The 25,804-nt window shown below is 42.8% G+C and overlaps 1 protein-coding gene across 4 annotated transcripts in view; it reads right to left on the bottom strand.

Annotated features, from left to right (window-relative positions):
• LOC111565574 (protein FAM184B) overlaps positions 1 to 21,255 on the bottom strand; it is a 29,827-nt gene extending 8,572 nt beyond the window's left edge. The window contains exons 1-14 of one of the 4 annotated variants that reach the window (XM_023265720.3): positions 20,625 to 21,255; positions 12,906 to 13,094; positions 9,654 to 10,325; positions 8,777 to 8,912; positions 8,305 to 8,456; positions 7,676 to 8,221; positions 5,716 to 5,823; positions 5,331 to 5,629; positions 4,361 to 4,505; positions 2,101 to 2,220; positions 1,740 to 1,872; positions 1,330 to 1,460; positions 896 to 1,011; positions 104 to 187 (exon numbers count right to left, since the gene is read on the bottom strand). In XM_023265720.3, coding sequence (XP_023121488.1) covers positions 104 to 187; positions 896 to 1,011; positions 1,330 to 1,460; positions 1,740 to 1,872; positions 2,101 to 2,220; positions 4,361 to 4,505; positions 5,331 to 5,629; positions 5,716 to 5,823; positions 7,676 to 8,221; positions 8,305 to 8,456; positions 8,777 to 8,912; positions 9,654 to 10,325; positions 12,906 to 13,094; positions 20,625 to 20,774 — 2,981 coding nt within the window. In that variant the 5' untranslated portion in view covers positions 20,775 to 21,255. The remainder of the gene's footprint in view (positions 1 to 103; positions 188 to 895; positions 1,012 to 1,329; positions 1,461 to 1,739; positions 1,873 to 2,100; positions 2,221 to 4,360; positions 4,506 to 5,330; positions 5,630 to 5,715; positions 5,824 to 7,675; positions 8,222 to 8,304; positions 8,457 to 8,776; positions 8,913 to 9,653; positions 10,326 to 12,905; positions 13,095 to 20,624) is intronic. The other 3 variants (XM_023265721.3, XM_023265722.3, XM_023265723.3) reach the window with 3 other exon arrangements.
• Positions 21,256 to 25,804: the final 4,549 nt, after the last annotated feature.

Below are 25,804 nucleotides of genomic sequence, written 5' to 3'. Positions count from 1 at the left end.
ACATGTAGTAATCAGACGCAACAATACAACTCAAGCCACGACGTCCGTCACCATGTTGACATTCAGAACCATGAGTGCTCAGTAGTAACCATTATATTATTACCTGCTGGAGTTGTTTTCGTCTTGTGAGTCTGTGTGTGTGTGTCGTGGCGGGTTTGAATGCTTTGGCAGCTGTTTTTCTGGATATCTGTGGACAGATTTTGTCAACATTTTGTCACAACCACGCAGGACGCTGCCAAAAAAAAAAACATACAAGTGTGTAGCTAAGATTAAAATAAAGTTGAAAAACGGTTCGATCCACAGTGAGCAAGGATGTAAAAATGGAGAAATGACTGCTGGGCTGGAATGACGGTTGTTGTGTTTGGTGTGATTCTACCACAAGTTAGTACACAGTATTCATGTGTCAGATTGTAATTACGCAGCCTTCATGTTGTTCTCAGCTACACATCTGTAAAGTTTCAGAACTGTGCCTTGTGCAGCTGCAATATCATGTTGGCAAAATCTGTCCATAAAAACACAGACATACACTACCGTTCAAAAGTTTGGGGTCACCCAGGCAATTTCATGTTTTCTGTGAAAACTCATACTTTTATTCAGGTGCTAACATAATTGCACAAGGGATTTCTAATCATCAATTAGTCTTTCAACACCATTAGCTAACACAATGTAGCATTAGAACACAGGAGTGATGGTTGCTGGATTTTCTTTCAAAAATGAGGACATTTCTAAGTGACCCCAGACTTTTGAACAGTATTGTATGTCCTGTGTTTTTTTTCACCATTTTCTCACATTTATCAACTAAAATGACAGCAGATGAATCAAAAATGAAAATAATCGATAGCGGCAGCCCCGAAAGGTGGCATTAACGTCTACATAACAGGTTAATTATTCTTACCGTTCCTTTAACTGCTTCTTTAGTGCTGCATTCTCCCTCTGCAGCTCCAGCATGGCACAGCGACTCTCGTCCAGCTGTCGCTCAAACACCTGATACTGGTTCTGCTGCTTCAGATCCTTCGCATCCACAGAAACACAGTGTCACACAGTAGATACATGCTCTGAATCTGCATCACGGTGGCGTTTCAGAAGTTGCTTTTTAAAACGGTTAGTTCTGCTACATGCAGTAATGTGCTGCGCTGGCTTAATCCCACAGACACAGAGGATTTTATTCATGAGGCAGATAATAGTATCACTTCTAAAATTGCTGTGATTTGCTTGAGTGTGCACACAGAGGCAGATTACACCAGTGAGTTACAGGCCCCACCCCCCACCCCAACACACAGATAAAGAGAGTGTGTGTGACACATTGTGCACGGTGTGTGTTTGTGTCACCTGTTGCAGAGCCATCATCTGTGTGTGCGCCTGTAGCTGGGCCTGCAGGTCTTCTATCTGCTGCATGTGTCTCTGGGTCATCTGCCTGCTCCACTCCGTGTGCTGCTGGGTCAGCTCCGCACGCTGCTTATCTGACAGCACAAAAAAATAAAAAAGCCATACAGAAAAACAAAATCAATTTGGCCCACTGTTACAGGCACCCTTCTTGCTGTTGCCATGGTGAAGGGTATCCATGGCAATGGCAACTTCACTGTTGAATTTTAAATCTCGACGTGTGCATCGCCGTGCGCGCGTATCCTTGTGTGTGCGCTCATATTTTTTTGGGTTTTTTTTGTTCGTGCGGCTGTGCTAACGCCCACTTATGCTAATGCCCGTGTGTGTTTATGTGTGCGCGTGCATGTGTTTGTTACCGAGCTCCAGGTGGTGCATTGTCTGAAGTCTGTTCCTCTCAGACAGCAGATCTTCTTTTGCCTGTCTCTCTAAGGCTTGCAGCGCCATGGCGTGACTGTGTCTCTCCTCAGCTGAAGACTGGGTTTGGGGCTCCTCCAACACATTAGCACACATTTTTTTTTTTTTTTTTTTAAAACAACATTTCCATTCTTTAAACCCACAAAATCCCATCTTTACAGTACAGATATACAGCGCTTTAATGTGCAAATGCGCACTCATGGAACAACATTGTCTTGCCTCTTCACTGCAACACTTTCAAAGCTGCTAAATTATTCATCACAGGGAAAATCTATAAAAGATTTTTCTAAAATGTGTGAGTACCTGCAGCAAGTCCCTCAATTTCTTGTTTATCTCCTTGGTGTCTTGGACCTCCTTCCTCAGCCTCTCGATTTCGGGGTTGCCGTGGCAATCATCTCCCTGTCCCGCCTTCTTTTTCTCTGCCTGCATTTGGGAGAAATCGTGAGCTTTTTTTTTTAAGGCTCTGTGTGCTGTCAGCATAATCCTGAGATGATGAATTTGCAGCAAGAATCGAATGGAGACGTCGCTTTTGTTTTAGAGTTTGAGGACTCAGACAGCTTTCCTAAAATAAATAAGAAAACACAGACTTCAGTATGTGCTCAACACTGGCTTATGGAACTAATTAAAAGCAATGTAGTACTGCACTTCCACAAAGTCTTTTTTGTTTTTCCACTTTTAGTATCTGCAATGGGTCCAAAAACGCCAGCTCCAACAGTTACACTCCACATAATCTCCTTGCCTCGTAAACGCCCACATCATTGTTTGGAAATATGTTTTTAGCTGTTGGTCAATCAAAACAAGACATTTGTTGACGCCATCTTGACAACAGTTATAATTAGTATATTTCAGTGTTTTGACAATTACAGCAGTTCCATTAAACAAACGGTGAGGCACATCAAGCTGTGTAGCTCGATGCTAGTCTGAGAATATCACAGTCATGCTGGTTTTCTGCTCTGTGTAAGTCAGTGTAAGTCAGTTAGCCTTCTCTTTTAAATGTGTTTACAAAATAAGCTTCAGAACATAACACAGGAACTATAGATGGCCACGGCACATAACAACTCTGACGGTTTCCTGACGAGTTCAACCCATAGACAAACATAGAAACAGCACCCATCAACCAGATTCACCCTCCCACACGTCCTATGTACGGAATACACTTTCCTGAGTGACAGTTGAGAAGAGAGAGAAAAAAAACGGGGCTAGAGAGAGGCGTTGAACAGCTTAGATGTCTCGTCAAGTCAAGCGAGGTAATGTAGGAGAGAAAGAGGTCCCAGGTTCTGTGAAATCTTTTGACAGATCTTTCGACTGTGAGCTTCTCAAAGTGGAGAAAAAAGATTCGATCTTTTAACCAAGAAGCTGTTTCAGTAGGGTTAGGACTCTTCCGATGTACAATATTTGGCTATGGGTCCAGAATTGGAGGACATTTGGGCTTCAAAAGTTTTGAAAAATAAACCTTCTCTTTTACAGTTATCTGCTCCATATTCACCAATAATAGGTAATAAACTATCACAAGCTCAGCTTACGCATCAATGGTACCATTTTTATTCTATGTTTTATTTGTTGTTTGCTAACCCTACTCTAATCACAGTAACAGGGTTGTTAATCCATGCTGTTAGCTTTTTCTCAGGAGTAGAAGCTAAATATTTAGCTGTTACTGCTGACCAAGAGGACAAACTTACTGATGGACAAAAGTACAAAGAATTTGTCTGATCCTGATAATATGAGGTAGAGTGAGACATTCAATCAAGGCTGACAATGTTATGAAAATATGACAAACAGAAGAGAGGACATAGCTTTGCTCTACTCATTCTTCTGGAAAACTGCTTGATGATGTTAATTCCAGCGTTTCAATTTGGTCATCAGGGGGGTGGGACCAGAGAAAAATGGCATTTTAGGGAGAACTCCAGACTTATTTGATATTTTAAAAAATATTTTCAAACATTCTTTTCGCCTAGTTTTTTTTAGATTTGGTCTCAGGACAAGTAAATTTACACAACAACTGCATGTTTTTGTGTTTTGTATATGGATTATTTGAAATTTAATGGGTGGAACGTTAAATGTCCTCCAATTCTGGAATGCCCCCTATAAGGGCAGCAACAATGTCTTCGGTAAACCTGTGTTCAACTGGGAACACACTAAACATAGCAGGTAAGAGGCAGGACGTTGTAGGGAAATATGTTAAAAAAAAAAAAAAAAAAATCAAACATCTAAAAAGAGTCAAGCATCGAGGAAGAGAACAATGTAGTATGATGGATCTTGTAAATCACTTTGAAGTGGAGCTGAACTTGAACACTGCGTCTCTCCACCCGGTTTCATCCAGATTGAGCTCCATCTCAAACTTAACTGTGTGACTCCATCCATAATTAGATCAACATGGTTCAAGACTTCAGGGTTGCTCTCAAAAAGTCAAATTTTTTTCAGCTACTAAAGCAGAATATGAATTTTTTAAAAAAATCAAAACAAAATTGCAATTCAGTCCAATTATGTCTCAAAAGTGAAAATCAGGATGGCTCTCAGCTTCATAAATGTGTTTTTTATAGTTGAGTTGATGAATTCGTCTCACCTGTGACTCGCTCAGCTGACCCTGCAGCTCAGATATCTGGCTGTGCAGCTCCTGCTCTCGGTTCTGCCATCTCTGTTCACTCTCAGCGACGGCAGCGTTCATCTCTATCCTGAACTCTGCTCTGAGACGATCTTCACACTCTGCCCTGCAGGCACGCATCAGAACACGGAGTGAGACGGAGGGTAACCTACATGCAAAATTACTATTTACGTCTTCTCGCTTCACTCTGCTGTTTAATCGCTGCGTGGTGTCTTGTTTTCTTGTGCTTTTACCTCATGTTAAAAGGACTATTTTTAAATCCAGCATGCAGGGTTGTAACCTGATTATTTCTCACTTTACTGAATAACTTGATTCCATGAAGCACATAAGAGCAAAATCTGGTTTTCATTGCCATATTAGGAGATTAAAAAAATAGTCGGCTGTATTTCTGGAGCAGAATCCTCTTTAGCCTTAGCTATCAGGTTTTATATATGTGTCTTTGAACGGAAAATATGATTCAGCTGTAAAGATAAGCAGGGGAACTGGTGCTTTAGATTAATTAAAGACATTTAAATTAAAAGTAACACTAATTATAGTCAGTATACAGTGAGAAATAAGCAGCTAAATCTGTAGAACTCTATGAGACAGGACAGGTCAATGCTAATTTGAAGCGTGTTTAATTTTTGTGATGGCGCTGACACGATTTAATGACTCACTCATGTCATTTTAACTGCTGCAACTTATTTCTTGGCATGTTTGTGTTCTGGAAAAAAACACTGTTCATTTCAATAAAACTCGTTTAAATTCAACCGGATCTGAAGCTGAAGAAGAGGTTCGCTTGGAGCCACAATTTGAATGATTAGCTCCCCACCTTTGATCTTCCCCAGTGCTCATTTACAGTAAGTGAAGGGCAGAGGGAGATTACAAGCGGAGTCAAGACTTTGTAATGTAAGCCTAAGCAAGTCTGGCAGGTCCGTGTTTACTGCGCTACCTGATCCGGTCCTCGGTGTGCCGCTGGCTCTGCTCAAGAAGACTCCTCTCCGTGTTCAGCCGGCTCTGTTCCAGGACTTTCTCCTCCAGCCGATGCTTGTCAGCTCTCAGGGATGCGATCTCTCTCTGCTGTCTGTCTCGCTGCCTCTCCGCCTCCTCCTGAATCCGAGCCAGTCGACTCAGAGCCTGATGGAGCTCCTCTTCCAGACGAGAGCACTGAGGTCCACATGAGGGTGCAGCTTCAGGGGCCACCTTTTCTTTCTTGTCTCTTTGTTGGATCACCGACTCCAGCCGGCAAACCTGAGAGCGCACAATGCAGGAGTTACAGCTGATCTGGTAAATGTTTTCATCTGATAAAAACATGCACTCACTGGCTGACTCCTCACCTCACTGGTGGCGTCTTTCAGTTTTGTCCTCAGCTCATCTGTTTCCTTCTCCATCCCGCTTCTTTGCTCCTCGGCAGCTCGCCTCTCCTCCTCCAAACGCACACACACCTTCAAAGAATATTCATTATCAAAACCATTATTACATTAGCAATTTATCTTCTTTCTAGCACTTAACCCAACCATTCTGTCTCCTTCTTATTACCAAACCTAATTCATAATTAGTCATAATGAAGTGCACATAGTAAGAAGGCTCAAAGGGCAGCCAATTATGTGATAAAATCTCTTTATATTTCTACTTTTACACTGGGGGAAAAAAGATATCCATTAATCATGCTCTTTTAGCCCAATCGGCGAGAGGCCAACCCTCCCTCAGGGGGTCACCAGAGAATTAAGTACATCAGAGAACAAAACATTTGTGCTACACACAGTGCTACTTTTTTCCCCACACATTTGCTTAATCTTTATTTTTTCCTGACAACTGTCTCTATAATTTCACCTCTTGGGTTTAATGCATGTGCAGCTGCTAAAAAAGTGAGAAAGCCTTGGTTTGTTTCCAGGGTTTACAAGCTGAAAATATTTAAGAATCAGTGATTTAGACTAAAGAGAAACCCTGCTTAGGCACAGATGGTGTGTCTAACTCAACTAGTGTAGTAGGGTTAGTTACTGTAGCTGTTATGCAGTAGCCTGATGTCTTATATGTCAAATAAAGAAAAACTACTCCACCAAGGAACGAGACGGAGGTATGTGACGATTGGTGTACGTTTGTCTGTCTGTCTGTTCGCAACATTACTCAAAAACGGACTAACGGAATTGGATGAAATTTTTAGGGGAGGTCAGAAATGACACAAGGAGCAAGTGATTAGATTTTAGCAGTGATGCGGCTTATAGTCTGGATCCACGGATTTGCAAAACATTTCTGAATCATTGTGAGATAGCGGCACTGCGTCACTGTAACTATGACAACAAGTGAACACTACATCAGCTGCCTGCTGACGATCACATGACTGTGATCCTTCTACAAATCCACTTGCTGTGGACTTATCAGGACTTATCCGTCGGAAATGATAGGAGGAACAATTGATCAAATTGTGGGGGTGTTTCCAGGTCCCATCAGTTCCAACCGCCTGCTACATATTTATGTGATGCAATTCGGTATCTGTACATAACGTACACATACATAACATACTCTTGTGCTCAGTGCAAAGTCATTTTGGTTATCATCAATAACCAATAAATAAACAAATGCTGCATTTCTAAAAAAATAAAAATAAAAATAAAATAAAAAGCTGCATTTCTCACAATGCTATATGGGAGAATGGACAGCCTTGACAGAGGACTGCGCTCTCTGAGTGCTTTTCTTGTTCTTATTAGGATCGTTAAGGTTAGATGGAAAACATTCTGACTGGACAATCCAGTCAGAATGTCTGAAAGTTTTCACAAGAGCACACAGTAAGTGCATCACAGAGACTCAGAACAGGGAAAGTTTTACTGTCACAGCTGTGACACAGGATGAAAGGAAACGTTTTTACTGGCAGAAATTTGTCCCCATATCCAAAATAATGGCATCCAAAGTCTGCCTGAAAGTGAAACTAAAATAATAAAGCCTGCAATTATTTGGCTTCCACAGCTGAACAGCAGGATATTTTTTAAAGTGGACATTATAGAGAAACTACATTGTCTTTTGCTACAGGCTCTATTGTCTTATTTAATCATCTGTCCAGAAAAATATCTCCAATATACTGTACACAGTCTTGGTTAGGAAACTGTAATTAAACATCCTGGATCACTAAACAATAGTGTAGAAATGCAGATTTTACAGTAGACAGGTTATCGATGTTAATTCTCCAACCTGATTTTTACTCTTATGAGAACTGCTGGAGATGTTGATGTGCATCTTTCATACATCTAGTGGTAATTTGTAGTTAAACAGAATAAACTCTCCCCCAAGACAGGCGCTGACCTCTTGGTTGGTTTTCTTCTCAGAGCTCAGAGCTTCCTGGACGCTGTTTAGTTCAGCCGCATGTCTCCTCATCACCTCTTCAATCGCCTTCCGCACTTGTTCCTTCAGCCGCTTCCTGTCCTCCTCGGCCTTCTCCACCAGCCTCTTCTTCTCCTCCTCCAGCTTCAGCTGCACGTTCGCTCTCTCCGCCTCGACCTGCTCAATGTTCTTGTCCAACTGGGATCGAATCCGCACCCTCTCGACTTCCAGTTCTTTGCGCAGCCGGTCCACCTCTTCCTCTTTTTCTCTCCTCACACGTTCTCTGACCTCTTCCACTTCTTTGTGCAGCACCTCCTTCTCCTCGTCTCTTTCTTTGCGCATTCTGTTCCTGTCCTTCTCGAACTGGTCCTTTTCTTGCTCCCTCTCCCTCTGCAGGCTCTCTCTTTCTCTTTCTATCTCCTTCTGCAGCTTGTCCCTTTCGTCGTCGGCATGTTTTTGGATGCGACGCAGCTCCTCTGTCTGGGCTCTCACCATCTCTGAGCGCAGACTGGACAAGGCCTCAGCATGCTAGAAACACACACACGGCATGTATCTCTATTTGCGCTCGCATTTTCGACTGCACTGCATTTCTTCATCTTTCTGTGTGTTACCTGGCGTATCTGCCGGGCGTGGTCACTGTTTCGGCCGCTACTCTGCAGCTCCAGCTCTCTGTTCCTGCTCTGCAGACGACTCACTTGGCTCCTCATTTCCTCCATTTCAGCACAAACACAAACCTCACAGCCTCCACGATTCAGCAGCTCCTCTAATACACACCAAAATGGACACAAGACGTGAACACAAGACTTATTATGTATGAAGAAGCAGAATGGACTTCCATCAGACTGATATTGGATGCGGAGGAGCCCAAAACAAAATTTATTCTCATGCAATAAATAAAATTCTGGAGCTTTTTTTTTGCTGACTGGGTGTGATGACACTGTGATGAAACTGTTTGCCTTTGTGGCGGATGAATAATGTGGATTTGTTGCATTCTCTGTATATATTATAATGTCAATGGAAACGCACTGAGCTCAGCTGAGTTTCCTTTCTTTTCGAGGAGACAGCTGGACTGTGAGAAAGTACCTGCTCTGCTCTGCAGCTCGTCCTCCTGCAGCAGCAGCCTCTCCTTGGCGACCGCCAGCTCCTCCTCCGCCCGTTTAGCCACGCCCTCGGCCTCCGTCACGCGCCTCCGATCCAGCTCCAGCTCTTCCTCCAGGTCCTGAAGGGGAGGCATAAAGGCCAGGTGGGAGTTTTTAGCATGCAGGGGAGCGTAGAGGGTTGACAAAGTGCACAGGGGAATAGGAAGGAGAGGAAAAAAAAGATAGATGAGGAAGAGACAGAAGCCGACGGCAAATTTGACACAGATAAGAAGGACGGGGAGAAAGAACACAAGTCAGACAAACTGGAGGTGCGATAGAAAAGAATGAGGGACGAAATGTGATGCGTCAGGGAACTATCTCGACCAGCTGTGAGCCTTTAATGGTCTGCTGTGAGGGCTTATGTCAGCTCTGTACCAGCTCTCACAGGGCTGCTTAATGTTCATGCGTGAGGGGGTAATGGTGGTGGTGCAGCGAATCTATCCTGCTCAAACTACTCATTAGCAGATAGTTGGCAGTGGGAATAGCACTCAGCGAGGGCAGCTTGTGGTTAGACAAGCAAGATTTCCCTCTTTTCTCTCTTGCTGCTTCTACCTCACTCCCTCCTTTCCCATCAACACAATCATTAGCTGGGTGCATCACAGAGTTGCAACATTTCAATTTCCTTTCACCTCCCTTTTCCACAGCGCTGGGTTCTATTTTTAGGATGTGTGAAAACAGAGTCCAATACGGATTGTACAAATATGGTCAATATTTGTGCAATGCTTCTGTCACTGAAATCGGAAATGCTCTTTTAAGATGCAATTTTACTTGACTGCATTTTTTGCACAAAGTTACTACCCATGATTATTGTCTTTGCGTACCTGGATCCGCTCCTGCAGTTTCACCGTGCTCCTCTTGCTTTCAGCCAACCTCTCCAGGTGACCTTCCACCTCTGCTTCAGCTCTCTTCACTCTTTCTCGCAGCGCGCTGTGCATCCCTTTCTTCTCCTCCTCCTCCCTCTCCTCCCACCTCTGCCGCTCCTCCCTCCACTCGGCCTCGATCTTCTTCCTCATCTCCTCTTTCTCCTCGTTCAGATCATTCACCTTCTGCTCCCACTGCTCCCGCTCTTCTTTCACCGCTCGCCTCTTCTCCTCGTCTGCTCGGTCCCTGTCCTCCTTCAGCGCCCTCAGCTCCTCCCAAAGGGCTTTGACTCTTTCCAAGTCCTCGCGCTGCTCTGACTCTCTCTCTTCCTCCTCTTTCTTTTTCTCCTCGTCTTCTCTTTGTCTCTCTTCTTTCCTTATTTTCTCCTCGTCAGCAGATTTCTGTAGCTCCTCACATTTGGCGTCCAGCTTCTGGAGCTGCTCCCTGGCCTTCTCCAGTTCTTCGCTCAGGGACTCGCTCTCCTCCTGGGCAGCGCTGACCTGGGCCTTGGCCTGCTGGAGTTCCCCCTCTGCAGCCTTTAGCTGCTCCTCAAACTCTTTTCTCAGCTCCGCTTCAGTTTCACGCTCCCTCTCCTCCGCCTGGATGCGGAAGATCTCAAAGTCTGCCTGCACCTGGAGGCACAGAGGATGAAAGGATAAACTGCACATTGCACTTACATACACTACTGTGTATGTAAGTGCGGGGTGTGAAAATTCACACTTTCATTCGTGTGTTAACATAATTGCACAAGGGTTTTCTAATCATCAATGAGCCTTTCAACACCATTAGCTAACACAATGTAGCATTAGAACACAGGAGTGATGGTTGCTGGAAATGTTCCTCTGTACCACTATGGAGATATTCCATTAAAAATCATCCGTTTCCAGCTAGAATAGTCATTTACCACATGAATAATGTCTAGACTGTATTTATCTTCATTGAAGCAAACTGATTGTCTTTCAAAAATAAGGACATTTCTAAGCGACCCTAAATTTTTTGAACAGTAGTTTATGAGCTCGCTGCCCACTGAGTATGCATGCTTAGTAGTGAGAAATACACCCTTTTCCTTAAAAAGTGCCCAATTTATTTCAGGCGGCGATTCAAAGGAATGATATTTTTTCCTCAGAAACATGTCATTTCTGTCATGGCACATCTGTACTACAAATATCCTGTACTACATCCTCCTGAAGGTGTTTGTAGAGCTCTAGAAGCTGCGCAGACCAATGGGCAGTGTGCATACAAAACATTTAAAAAATGCCATATCTGTGGTCATAAAGGCCAGTTACCTACAATGTTGTGACATTTAATAATATATATAATATTCAGTATGTGCCAAAACATCATTATCAGTCTGTACTGTTCAGATCAGGCAGGTTTGAGCCATAAATTTCTTCTTTCTGGCTTTTTTTTTGCCCCAGAAGTAACCAGGATTCAGAAGTAAGCCATAATATGAAGAGGGTTGCACTGAAAACTAACAACAAAGACAGAGACTTTTTCAGGTATTTTGTAGTTACAGTGAAACTATGACTTATCTTGCAAAATAGGCTCATTATTTGAGCATTATTTGAACCTTTATTCTCCATATATGTTGCACTGCATACTAAGAAATGCCACATTTTTATATTCTCAGCTGACCTGCTCAATACTGACTGCAAGAGAATAGATTTACAAAAAATACTGTGATATTTACAGGATTTTTTTTCAGATGCAGTTTGGAAATTATCACAAAATTATTCAGAAATCCCAACCAAAGAAATGAGCCACCACTGACTAACTAGTCTTTTATTTCTGAATATGTCGTTGTATTGACTGAAACTATGCTGAATGTTTGTTGATGTGTGAGTTTTAATGAATCTTTGAATTAAATTATTTTAGGTGGATATAACATGAGACTAGGCTCCACAATTGTATGTTTATGGCAACACGTTACATCATTTTCTTTTATTTATAAATGCAGCAGTAATATTAATCCAGACACATCATATGTAATTGAGAAACGCTGACAGGGATCATTTTACTTCACAACAGCCATAGAATACTTTAACATTTGATTCTTCCATTAAATTTTGCTGTTGATACTTACATAGTTTTATTTAACCTCCTAAGACCCGAGTTTTGGTTGGGCTTGCATTTTAGATTTCTTCTAGTTATGTGGGATAAAGAGTAATCAATAAATATAATAATCGGATAATATCAAATATCTGATTATTATATTTATCATATTCATTATATTTCATTCTATTTATATAGTTATTATTATTATCATTATTATGAACAATATGGTCTTTTGGGGGGAAAAAAAGATGCCCACATATGTGGACACCAGGTCTTAGGAGGTTAAATAAAGTTTTGAATTTAGAACCTTTATTTGAACGTTTTATTAGTACTTTTACTTAAGTAAAGAATGTGAATACATGAATATATACACTAATAAACACTTACAGCTGCATACTATTACGTGTTTATATGCTGCCTATGAATGTTAAACAGGAAGCCGTAAAGCAAAATGTCCCCATGTTTTAACATTTGCATTCTTTTAGTGTTGGCATCAGTGAAACTTTTCTACTCTCATAATATCTGATAACGTGTTTGTCCCACTATTAATGTTGTCGTTCTTGTTCCAGGTTGCGCTGCAAGGCACTACGATTGTTTTTGCACCTCTGGTCACCAAAACTACAAAACCTATTTGACTGCAGTCATCTGTGTCCGCAACCAAACCCATGAAGTTCACTTGTTGAATTCATGTATTTGCTGTTAGTTATGCTCTTATTACAGACCCACACTGATCCGACTGCTTTGAATCTGCAGAAAAAGGCTGAACAGAGAACCTTACAACAGGCGACAGATAAACCACACAGATGAGCGAGACGTCTCAGAATAAAAGTTTAAGGTACATGTACATTTTTTATGTCTGTAGATGTTAAGATGCATTTTTGTTCCCATAGAGCTCATAAGAAAGTCATGCGGGTATTTATGATTCATGCTGATGCTTTATTGTGCTGCACAAGGGATAAATTATTAAGTAGGGCTATCTGAAATGGTTTGGCTGTTACAGGTCACATTTGGGGCAGGTTTGATCTGCTGCTCCTGCTGGGAGTTTACACATTAAATTACAGCGATACAACGTGCCCTTGAACAGCGTGATCGGGAGGGTAAGAGTGCATCCACACACACACACACACACACACACACACAGAGAGACATGCACACACCTGGGCGCCGACTCTCTGCTGCTCATCCAGAGACTCCTGCAGCTCCAGGAGGCGGGTCCGTAGCGCTGAGCCCTCCCCTTCGTGACACGTCTCCATCAGGATGCGGTGGAGCTCGTCGTGGTGGGCGTGGCTCAAAGCTTGCAGCGCCGCCTCCTGCTCCTCGTTCCTCATGTTCAGAGAATAAATCACCTGGAGAGCAAACGGGGCAAAGATTGAACAGCTGTGATTTAACAGCGGTGTCCTTGCTTTTAGGAATATAAAATCACGCTTCACCCTTGCAGCCAAACAGGAACAAATTACCGCTGATGGGGCTTTAATATTTCCTTTTGTTCATCACTGTGTCTTGTGTTCCTAATCAGGCTTAGTTTGTAGTTATTGTGATTTTTTTTAATTAAATAGCTGTCAAGCCGCGTTTTAGGGTTCTGCATCCCAAAGGTCAAGTGATACAGAAAAATGTTTTTGTGCAGCCTTTTACCCATTTTAGAACTAACTGTAGAGTAATTTTGAGCTGAAACGGTGAATTACTGTTGAATTTAGGATGATACTAAAAGAGGGGATTTTTAAAATGATTAAACATTGACCTACAAGCCTTCCTATTTAAGTGCATATTTGGTGTGAGACTGTTTTTCCATTTTTCTTTTACGTGACTGACAGAATTTCATTTCTATATTATTGTTTGGTGATAATTTTTCAGTTGTACATTTTTTTAGAACAAAAAAAAATCTTATATTGAATTTGAGCAGACCTGATTACGGTTTACATCCCCATAGATTCAGATAATTCACTGCATGTTTTTTTTCTCCCCCCGTTCTGCCTTTGTTTAACAGAGGTACATCAGAACAGCAGCCAATACCAATACTAGTGCACACGCATTATGGAGTCAATATTTTGAGCTGGCAGCTTCACGATAACAAACATTAAACTGACTCTGATGTGCAAACACAATAACACACAGAGGTTAAACAGCAACACTGACACGTCCGTGCGCTGTAACCGAAGACCTGTGAGCCATTACAGCCCAGCTTTATGGAGTGATACATGCCAACATAGGCGCTGCGCCTCTCCAACATTCCCATATAGAGTCTGACTAACATATGAAATATGGCCTGTTTCACCCCACTATTCACTTCAACCTCTACTCCACGTCGCTTGTGTCATCATCTGCTCCTGGTGACCCTGACGTCTCACTTACTCGCTGGCAGAAGAGTGTGTGCGTGTGTGCGTGTGTGCGTGTGCGTGTGCGTGTGCGTGTGTGCGCGTGTGCGCGTGTGCGCGTGTGCGCGTGTGCGCGTGTGCGCGTGTGTGTGTGTGTGTGTGCGCGTGTGTGTTTGTGTATGTGTATGGGTGTACGCAGGAGACACATGGGCTCATATTTTACCCAGACGCCTCTCTGTCTGCAGCACACAGCTGGTACAGCACTGCCAGACATTCCCTCTATATATGTGTGTGTGTGTGTGTGTGTGTGTGTGTGTGTGTGTGTGTGTGTGTCTTCCAGATACACTTCCTTGTCGACCTCCAGTAATCTACGATGCATTTCTTATAGTCCAGCTCCTGATATCGATGTCGGATTTGACCTCTCCCCAAACCCTGTCACTCAAACACTGGAACGGTATGCCATCCTGGCTATTCAATCACGTCACCGTGCACGAACTTTGGCTTATGACTCAGTGGAATGAAGGGGACTCTGAAAGGAGGGTAGGCTCTGAGGGGAGAGCGTTGCGCTGTTCTTGGCCACCCTCTTTGGTGGTTTCAAAATGAGACCAGGGAAGGAAATATAGCAAGAGAGAAGGAAAGACAAGGTGATTTAACAATGGAATGGCTGGTTCCCATCCTGAGATAGAGCAAAGTACACTATATGACAAACAATATGATTGACTGATTGATTGATTGATTTCTTTGTTTTTGTGTTATGCACACATGAGTTTACAAGACACCGATATACCAGCATTGCAGCAGTACAGCCAAAACACACATTATTCTGCTGCTCAGTTCTCAAACACAATATGTTGCCTGTTAGTCCAGGCCCAGCAAAGAAATTCTGCCATGAAAAAGATTCCCCTTCTAAAGCACAGCTCAAGTTTTTCATGGTCATCCAACCAAAAGAAATCAAAATAAACAGCGGACATCTTCCTGAAAAGCACCTCCCTGATATCTTCATATACAGGACAGTAAAACATAAAATGAACTTCATTCTCAACTTCACCTAAATCACACAGCAAACAAAGTCTGTCCTTCTCTGGAGCAGCATTAAACCTCCCAGTCTCTAAAACTAATGGTACTGTTCCTGAGCGTACCTGTGCACAACATACAGGTACCTGAACATTACACTCACTTCTGTGATTGTGGAACATCTCAATCCAAGACTGTATTCATTAATATGCTGCTGAAAGAGCCTGCACTCTTCTGGGAAGGCTTTCTGCAAGGTTTTGGAAACTGGCTGCAGGGAATTGTCCTCCTTCAGCTGCAAAAGCATTAGTGAGGTCAGCTGGCGGTGTTGCCTGATACGGCCTGGCTGCAGTCTGCATTGCAATTTTTCCACAAACGTGCTGGATGGTGCTGACGTCAGTTCTTCCACACCAAACTCGGAAGATCATTTCTGGCACTGGATATTGTCCTTTTGGAAGATGAAAGATGCTTCTCAAGACACAAAGTTGGAGACAAATTGTTGTCTTAACTACAGATGCAGCCTAAAGAGATCCATTTTAATTTATACTAAGGGACCATGACAAACAGCTCCAAACCAAAAAACGCACAAAGCCTTCAAGACATGGTTTTGGGCATAAAGTGCAAATGCCTTTAAACTCTATGTGCTTTTAAAAAAGTACTGAAACTAATGATTATTTTCATAATTAAGTGATTATTTTCCTGGTGTGGCTGCACGGGGGCGTGGTGGTTTGCACTGTCGCCTTGCACCTAGAAGATCTCCGGTTTGAGTCCTGGCCTTCCCGGGATCTTTCTGCGTAGTTTGCATGTTCTAACTGTGCATGCATTGGTTTTTTCCAGGTTCTCCACCTTCCTCCCACAGTCCAAAAACATGCTGAGGTTAATTGGTGATTCTAAATTGTCCGTAGGTGTGAATGTGAGTGTGATTGTTTGTCTTTATATTATGCAGCCCTGTGATAAACTGTTGACCTGTCCAGAGTGTCCTCTGCCTTCACCCTAAGTTAGCCGGGATAGACTCCAGCCACCCGCAATCCTAATGAGGATTAAGTGAGGCATAGATAATGGATGGGTGGACTTTCCTGGTCTAGTAAATGGTAAAAATTGTATAAAATGTCAATTTGTGTTTCCCAAAACCCAAGATGACGCCTTCAAATGTCCTATTTTGTCCACAACCCAAAGACTGTCAGTTTACTGTCACAGAGGGGGAAACACAACAGAAAATATTCAATTTTAAGAAGTCAAAATGAGACAATTTGGACTTTTTGTTGTACTCAAGCAAATTAATGCAGTCCATCCATTATCTATGCACCACTTAATCCTCACTAGGGTTGGGGGCGGGGTTGAAGTCTATTCCAGCTGACTTAGGGAGAAGGCAGAGGACACCCTGGACAGTCTATCACAGGGCTACACAGAGACAAACAATCACACTACGGACAATTTAGAGTCACCAATTAACCTCAGCATGTGTTTGGACTGTGGGAGGAAGGCGGAGAAAACCCACACATGCACATGAACAAGCCAACTCCATGCAGAAAGATCCCAGGAAGGCCGGGACGTGAACAAGGGATCTTCTAGCTGCAAGGTGAAAGTGCTAACCACCACGCCAAAGTGCAGCCCCAAGCAGATGAATTGATTAGCACAATAGTTGGTGATTAATTTAATCGCTGACAGCTAATTGATTATTCATTGCAGCTCTACCTAAAAGATGGAAACCTTCAAATTTGCCACAAATACCTCAGTTTAATATTTTCCAGTGTCTCTCAGCCTTGCTTTTTCTCTTTTGTAACACTGGATGGCTTCACCTTTTCGTTCCTCTGAAAATTATTCAAATGACCAGATCTAAGAAGATAAAACTATAAATCCAAGCTCATTGGTATAAAGCCAGAGCAGAGCAGCTATCATTGTTTTATCTTAATGAGGCACAAGTCATAAGGGTGAGAGATCACTGATCTAAATCTCTTTAAAATGTTTTATCTCCATCATAAAGATCAGACATATCTTCACACTTTCTCTGTAGAATTTAAATAAAGTATAACATCTGAAAGAATAAATAACACGGTAAAAATGCACTCCTGTTCAATTTCATGCACTCAGGGTTTTTTGCTGCTACATTAAATTTAAAGTACGTTAAATTATCTATCTTCTGTATATATACCAGTGTTGCACTACGTTTTAGCATTTAACATTATTTCTAAATCTGTACTTGCAGCCACAGAAGCTGCTGTTTAGCTAAAAGTAACATTGGTTCACTCTAAGGCTGAGGAGAGCGTTAATGATGATATTTATCAGCCAGTCCTCTAATTTTACACCACATACAGTTGGGGAAAACGCTAGACGTCACTGTAAAAGCCTTAATGTTTATTACATCTGTGACACCTTTATTTTACAGCGCCACTGCAATAACTGAGGACTAGAGGCAGTATCACACTTTGATGTAGCTTTTGGGGCGTAAATCTGAAGACATTTGGCATGGCAGCTTGGCCAGAGAAGCGGCGAGAGCCCCTTGATACTGTAAATTCTGACTCGAGATCCCCATATTGATCCTGCCAGTCGATAATGTTATTCATGTAGCCTTGCGAGCCAGTGCCTGTGCTTAGTGACAATAACTTCATAGTCAGCAAAGCATGAAATTAATATTCTGTCTTCGGTGTAAAGGAGAGCTGAGACAGGGCAGTTGAAAGATGAGTGAGATGTAGACTGACTAGTTGAGGAGAGGTTGAGCAAAGATGTAAAAAGCTTGGACACTTCTGCTTGACATCAGCACCCCAAACCAACTAACCAACCAACCAAAGATCTCAAATTTGGACTCACCAGAGCAAAGCACAGATTTCCACTGGTGTAATGTCCATTCCTTGTGTTTCTTGGCCCCAACAGTTCTCTTCTGCTTGTTGCTTTTCCTTAGTAGTGGTTTCTTAACAGCTATTTGACCATAACGGCCTGATTGGTGCAGTCTCCGCTGAACAGTTAATGCAGACATGTGTCTGCTACTAGAACTCTGTGTGGCTTTTATCTGGGCTCTAATCTGAGCTGCTGTTAACTTGAGATTTCTGAGGCTGGTGGCTGGGATGAACTTATCCTCAGCAGCAGAGGAGACTCTTGGTCTTCCTTTCCTGCAGTGGTCCTCATGTGAGCCAGTTTTGTTGCAGCACTTGATGGTTTTTGTGACTGCACTTGGGGATACATTCAAAGTTTCTGCAATTTTCCAGCCTGACTGACCTTCAGTTCCTAAAGTAATGATGGACTGTGGTTTCTCTTTACTTAGCTGATTGGTTCTTGCCATAATATGGATTGTAACAGTTGTCAAATAGGACTGTCAACTGTGAACCAACCTGACTTCTGTACAACACAACTGATGGTCCCAACCCCATTAAGAAGGCAAGAAATTCTACAAATTAACCCTGAAAAGGCACACCTGTGAAGTGAAAACCATTTCAGGTAACTACCTCATGAAGCTCATTGAGAGAAGGCCAAAGGTTTGCAAAGCAGTAATCAAAGCATAGTGTGGCTACTTTGAGGAAACTAAAATATAAAACATATTTAGAGTTATTTCAAATTGTTTGTTTGCTACATAATTCCATATATCTTGCTTCATAGTTTTGATGTCTTCAGTATGTATCTAAAATGTAGAAAGTAGTAAAAATAAAGAACATTGAATGAGAAGGTGTGTCCAAACTTTTGACTGGTAGTGTACATACACATGCACGTCCCTCCACGCATATCACAGGCTGCTGGGCGTGCTTTAAACACTACGACAGTGTAAGTGCAGGAAACCCAAAGACAGAATAGGAGCTACCAGTCAAAAGTGTGGGTGCATATGTGCACATTGGCTTTCATATGCTGCTGTTGATCTCCGTGAGTCACGTCAAGAGACTCTTCTTCTCTCTGTGCTCATGTGGGCGTGTGCATGTTTGTTCTCGCAGCAAGCTTACGTGAACATTCACAACAGCTGGCCCGATATGGTCAGCTCTCGCTTTCTTCCCATTGGCTTGTTCCGCCGTGTAAACACACTCCGACGTGCTGCTGGTTTATCTTTAGCAGCGTCCATTCAGTCAGGGCAGACCACTCTCTGACGGGGAGGGAGGTGATGGAGGTGGAGGAAGGGGGAGGAGAGGGAGTTGTGCAAGTCAAGCAGAAGTGAGGATGGGACAGCCAGACGTGAGGAGGTGTGTTGAGTGCATGTGTGTGTGAACAGGGGTTATTAAACATCTAAGGTTTCCACAGCTGACCCATTTCCCACTTCCTCTGCTCTCCTCACCCGCCCCAAAACACTCAAATAAACCATGTGTCACATGCGCAGCGTCCCAAAGCTACAGAGGAAATGCTTACACCAAATATCAGCCTTGATGATTCTTATATTTCAACAGAGCTGCTGCAGGGTTTCGGATTTATATCCTGCGGTCACTGAAGAGCTAAAGCGGGCTGGCATGGCGTGCATAAAGTTTCACGAGTCCACGAGCTTCACGGGAGGAACACCAGGATGGAAACAGCGGAGGAGGGCATGAGAGACAGAAGGACGGTTCCTTAACAAGCACAGACACATGTGCTGACCGCTCATCTGTATCATCTTTGTCTGCGTGTGCACGAGAGCAAGTCTTTTCTTTTTAAATAGCGCACACAAACACAGATGCAGCATGTTCAGCGCATTGCACACATGTATTTGTGGACTTGCAGGCTGCACAGAGGTGCACCCATGAGGGAGGATGGGAAGTGCACAGTCATCAGTAATTGTCATAGCTCAACAAGCGACGGGTCATGCCCTGCCTCTGTAAGCATTATTGTGGAGCACAGAGAGGGAGAATCCCCACAGAGCAACGCTCTCCCTATGAAACGCCAGCAGATAACAGCTACACCTGTCAGACCTGCACATGGAGGAGGATGTATCGGCATTAATCAGGAAAAAATGTCTAAATCGCCGCAAAAACTGTTACTGACCTCTCATTAAATGTGTGTTATGACGAGAATTATCAGCAATTTGCTGGTTCCAGCTTTTATCTGCTTCATATCACCGTTAATTGATACCTTTGGATGCATTTTTTTCTCCACTGGTCAGACAAAGAAGAAACGTTTTGTTCTCTGGCCCAGTGTGATGAGCAATCATTTGTATTTTCTACATTCAACCATCTAAATTAGTGTAAATGTATGCAATGTGCAGATAATCCATAAAATAACTGATTATTAAATGCATCTTAATTGCTGCTCAGACTGTTGAAGCTACACCTAAAGCTCTCAGTGATCTGATGTCAGATTACTGTCCGTCACGAACAACCTCCTTCAAGTTGTTTTTTTAATTGTCAGAATTAGCCCAGCAGATAATGTGATTTGTAACTCATCTTATTAGAGCACGACCTTCTGTTTGTGCTGCTCCTCTGAATATAGGATTAATCTCCTATAGACTGATTTCATATTTGCATAAGCATTTACATTTCTGCTGTAGCATCTGTTCCTGTGAAATCACGGAGATGGCAGATAGTCGGGCAGCCATCGGATCTTCCGTTCAGCCGCCACACTGACACCCGGCGGCGCGCCTCTCTCCCCGGTGTCACCGGCGGATCTTACCTTGGTGAGCTGAGCGATCTTCTTGCACATTTTGCTGTGCATCTGGTAGTCGTACAGCTCCTGCTCGATGTTGGGGAAGTCTGCCGCAGTCCCGTTAACGGCGGAGCCCGGCCCGGGGGGCTGTGCAGCCTTACCGGCGCCTGAAGCCATAATGAAACCCCCCCAAGGGAACTTCCCAGACCGGAGGATAGTCACAAATGATCCTGCCGCCGCTCAGATGAAAATTCCCATCGAAATCGTGACAACTTTTTTACTCGCGCATCTCATTCCTCTGTCGGTGCATCTCCTCCCGTGGACGGTATCTCGAGGAATTCGCTGCAGAACAGTCGCTGTTGGATCGGCGGGGCTCTCCTCCTCGTGCGGTCCGGCTGCTGCCCCCCTCCCCGGCGGTCCGCCCGGTGCTCGCGGAGGTCACACGCTGGAAGTCCATCGGGGACGCGCTCGCGCCGACCGACCCCTCTCGTGCTGTCAACAGATTTTTATTTATTTTTTCCTGTTTATTATGAGGGGCAGCGCTGGAGGATGGAGGCTAACAGTCCGACCACCTGTCTCTCGGCAGGGGCGGAGAGGGGCGTGCGTATCCTCTGGAACATTACCGGAGACAGCTCAACGGAGAGGCGCACTGCTGCAGTGCCGCCCCGCCCCTACCGGCGCTGCTGTATCAGTGGCGATCAGCGCACGGAGGGGAGGAGGGGAGGAGGGGGTCTCCGGGGTCTGCCCGTGTGATTTTACTCCATCAGTCAGACGTCGTAAACAGAGAACAGCGAGAAGAGCACTTTCAGAGGCTCACGGTGACATAGCAACACGCGAGAGCACATGGTTGGCCCGTTTGTTTTCACTGTAATTATAGCTACTGGAAAAGTACATCCAGTAGGCTGGTACTTCTAACAGCCCCGTATGGAGCTATAGAAACCTGTCTCATACACATTAAAAAAAATCATATATTTTGGTTTATTTCTACATTTATTGCAAGTCTTCTGGGACAATGTCTAAATATGATGGGTCAAAAATATACATACAGCAAATCTAGCATTCAGTTAAATGTCCTCTGGCCATTTTCACCTCATTTAGCCACTTTTTGTGGCTGTCTGCAAGCTTCTGATTGTATCTTTGACCACTCATCTTGACAGAATGGGTGCAGTTCACCTAAATTCGTTGGCTTTCTGACACAGACTTATTTTTCATGACAGTCCACAGGTTCTTGATGGGGTTTAGGTCAGAACTTTGGAGAGGCCAGTGTTAATGTTTAATTCTGGCCTGATATATAGCCGTTTATTTACCACTTTTGATGTGTTTTGGGGTGATTGTCTTTTTTGGACGCCCAACTGCAACCAAGACCCAACCTTCTGGCTGTTGATTTTAGGTTTTACTGAAGAATGTGGAGGTAAAACTCCCTAAAACTTCCACTGGCACCTAAACAGCCCCAGAGTATAATACTGCCACCACCATGCTTGATGATAGGCTTGGTGTTCTTGGGGTTAAGGGTCCCTCCATCTCTCCTCTAAACATTTTTATAGTAATTTTGGCCAAATAACTCATTTTGTTTCCTTCAGAAGATCTTTTCTTTGTCCATGTGATCAGCAGCAAGCTTCAATCGAGCCTGAAGGTGCCGCTTCAAGAGGAAGCGCTTCCTTCTTGCATGGCAGCTTCTCGGCCACGGTGATGTAAAACACTCTTGACTGGACCACTGAGCAGCTTCTAATGCATGGTACACTTGCTTTTTGGTGATTCTTGGATGACTCTTGACCATCCTGACCAATTATATCTCAGCAGTAACTGATAGTTTGTGTTTTCTTACTGATCATGGCAATGACACAACTGTACCATGCACTTACATTTACAAGTAGTTGTTTGCACAGGTGATTTTGGGGTCTGTACCTGCTTTGAAGTCTGTGTAGTTTCTCATTCATCCAGGTCAACTTTGGATACCTGCTTTGAAATGGCTCCAGGTTAGTTTCCTGACTTTTTCTGGTCAATGATTTGCTTGTTCAGAACTTTGCTAAGCTTTTCAGCCATCCTCACTGTAGCATTTACGTGAGAGTTGAATGAATGTATGAAATGGGCCCTCTTTAAAGTGGCTAAGAGAAGTCAGCAACTGTCACCAATTGTGAGTTTTAAGGCTGATCAATGCATGAAAACAACATGTCTTTGCCTGAAGTGTCCCACCTTTAAAGAAGAATACCACAAACAGACAAGTTAGGTAAGAAATTCTGACATTGTATTGGTACCGCTCTGGAAATTCTGCGCACATTTCCTATAGTGCAGTTCAGCAGCATCCCTCTCTGACTTATTGTTAATGTCAATGTATTTTAAGTTCAAGTCTATAGTTGTTAATGGAAGCTGCTAAGATTTGTTGTCTATATGCTAAAGCTGAGATAACCCTGATGATGTCACAAGGGATAAAGGCTGGTTTATGGTCTGTCAGAATGTGTTTATAAGATGTGCTGTCAGACCACTATGGTAATCTGAAGTGTTTATGTCTGATCCGCATGCCTACGCTCAAAGGCGGCATGAAAAGCCGATCGTCAGGAAGAGGAGACATATGATATTATTCAAATTTAGAGATAGTGGCCCACTTTTCCAGACAGACAGTCTCTGTCTGAGAGGAAGGACCTTCATAGTGTTGTATTCAGTTGAGAACTGCAGAAAAGTTTAATACATGATTCTTTTCTCATTTCCTCAGAGCTGGTAAATCATAGTGGATGTGAATGTTGTCGGTTCAGAAACATGCAGACATAGCTGCCCACGTGACAACTAGTCAGGCTTTGTGTGAGGTGTAAAATTCTGACTTAACCCAGGTGACCTAATCCCTGATGGGGCCCTACTGATCCCCTTTACCCACCACTTGTTTATGCTGTTTGTGTTCCCTTTCACTATCCAAGTTCCTATCAAGAATAGTGGACACAGCAGACATGGCACAGCAAGAAGGTTTTGGGTTTGAAGCTGCTGGTCTCCCAGTTTTAGCCACACTCCAAAGACATGCATGGGGGTTAATTAGTGATTCTAAACTGTATGTGAGTGCAGGCATGCGTGGTTTTCTGTCTCTTTGTGTTAGCCCCATGATGGATGGAAAAGACTCCAGCTCCCGGAGATGTTCTGAAGGATAAAGCAGGTATAACTGTGGTCCAGACTTCCTGTGTTAATTAGTTTGTGGCGATTTCATTAAGCACAACCTGATTATTTACTGCTGTTGCACCATCTGAGGATTGTATATGATGATGTTTGAAAGGTTCTCCTTTGAAACCTCATTTATTCTTTATTCAGCTCTGTCAAACTAAGTGCAACACCATAAACGTCTTGCGGCAGAGTTTGTTGAAAGTGTGTAATTGGAAGGCAATTAGGGAGGCAGAAGGATTCTGCAAGATGGAGACGTTTAGGCTTTTTCCTCCTCCTTTGATGGCGACTATTTTTGAGTCTTTGGATGTGATCTAATGTCAGCCCAGTTTTTTCAAAGCATACTGATGCTTTAAGACATTGTCACACATCGTAATTCGGGACTGGTGCATGTTGTTTGGTGGTGTACATGCATAAACATATTTGCAATCAGATGATCTCAAAGAAGAGTTCCTTTGGGGAAGCTGTGGGCACATGATCCCTGGGTAATTTTCTGTTTAGCCAGTTTTATAAATCAGGCTCAGTCACTGAGTTATATCTATTGTTGCACATAAGACATTAAAGGTGTAAAAATTCTAACTCCTTTACCTTCTATGGGAGTTTGATTATTGAATGCAGGTGGTAAATCTCTCTAACAGAGATATGGATAGCTTAAGATGACTTAGAGAAGCACTATAGGTGGTTTTATCATGTTTTTGGCTCACAACATAGTAGTGGTGTGATCTAATGAAGAGATTTTTCGTCCCACTACAACATAAATATTTAATATGATAATACACCTTCATGATAATCCCTCACCCACACGCATGGAGGTCTAAAGCAAACAGCCTGGCCCAGTAACATCTATTAAATTGATTTCCAGAGATAGATGCCATAAATTGAGGAGTGCTGTCCGCATGTGGAGAAGCTTATTCCAGCCTTTCCCACGGCTGAGCTGTCCCCTCCACAGCTGTCCGGGCAGCTGCGACCCTGAACATCACTACACCAACACTGTGGCTGCACATGAGTAGCCTACAAATGGCTTATGTGACACACAGTGTACAACAGACTGTGAGCGCACCCCTGTGCAATATGACTTAAATGCCAAATAATTCAAAACTGTGCCGCCTCTCAGTAATTTCATTATTTCTAAGTTGAGCAGTGGATTGTTTTTAGTTATGAACAATCAAAAACAAATACTCTAGAAATATTTAAAACACAAGTCTAGCATGTTTACCATGCACCTGGTCACGACTGCCACAATAGATGCATAGTCCTGAAAGTGAAGCATGGAAGTGGGAGTGTGATGATTATGGGGCTGTATAAGTGCAATAGATGTTGGGGAGCAAAAACAAGTTGAAAAAATAGTCCCCGAAGAATGGCTGAACATCTTTCCAGACATTTGGTATGTTCTATGCCAAGGAAGATTTTTGTCATCAAGAATAAATTTGCACATAGGAAATATTTAAAAAATGTAAAGATCTGCATCTAACATTTGTGGGATGATGTATACTGTATTAGTCAATTAACTGTGTTTTTAACCGGAAATTAAACAGTATGATCACCTTATTCTTTATGGCTTTAAATCAGAAATCACCAAATATTCAACAAAACCCAGAATGTCTACCTTCACCATTGTGAACTAAATTTAAATTTGTTGTCTCATTTAGCCACTGATGTCTGAGTGCCTTCTGGCACATTTTCCCCCATAATTTTTTCCAAAAGAAAGAAAGAAAGAAATTCGGCTAACACCTAGTACATATAATGCAAGCAGACTGTTATTATTATTATACATGCTAATTTTATTTTAAAGACAGAAAGAATCACTTTGAACCTTTAGAAAAATAGGATATATTTTTAAAGGCCACAACTTTTGTGTGATTATCAATCTATAATTGATTATCCCAGCTAATAACATACTTTTATAATCTGTAAAATGTCAGAAAATTTTGAAAAAGCAAATAACTGTTTTTTTTTTTTTTTACTTATGTGATCAAGAATCAAAAACTTAAAATGTCTGGTTTACTAAGAACCAAAAAAGCAGCAAATCCTCACACTCCAGACGTGTTACCAGTGATTATTTTCTT

This window comes from Amphiprion ocellaris, chromosome 4 (genome assembly GCF_022539595.1).
Source record: "Amphiprion ocellaris isolate individual 3 ecotype Okinawa chromosome 4, ASM2253959v1, whole genome shotgun sequence".
NCBI classification, from domain to species: Eukaryota; Metazoa; Chordata; class Actinopteri; family Pomacentridae; genus Amphiprion; species Amphiprion ocellaris.
The sequence above is the reverse complement of the archived record's forward strand: the minus strand, read 5'-3'. Positions and strand labels throughout refer to the sequence as shown.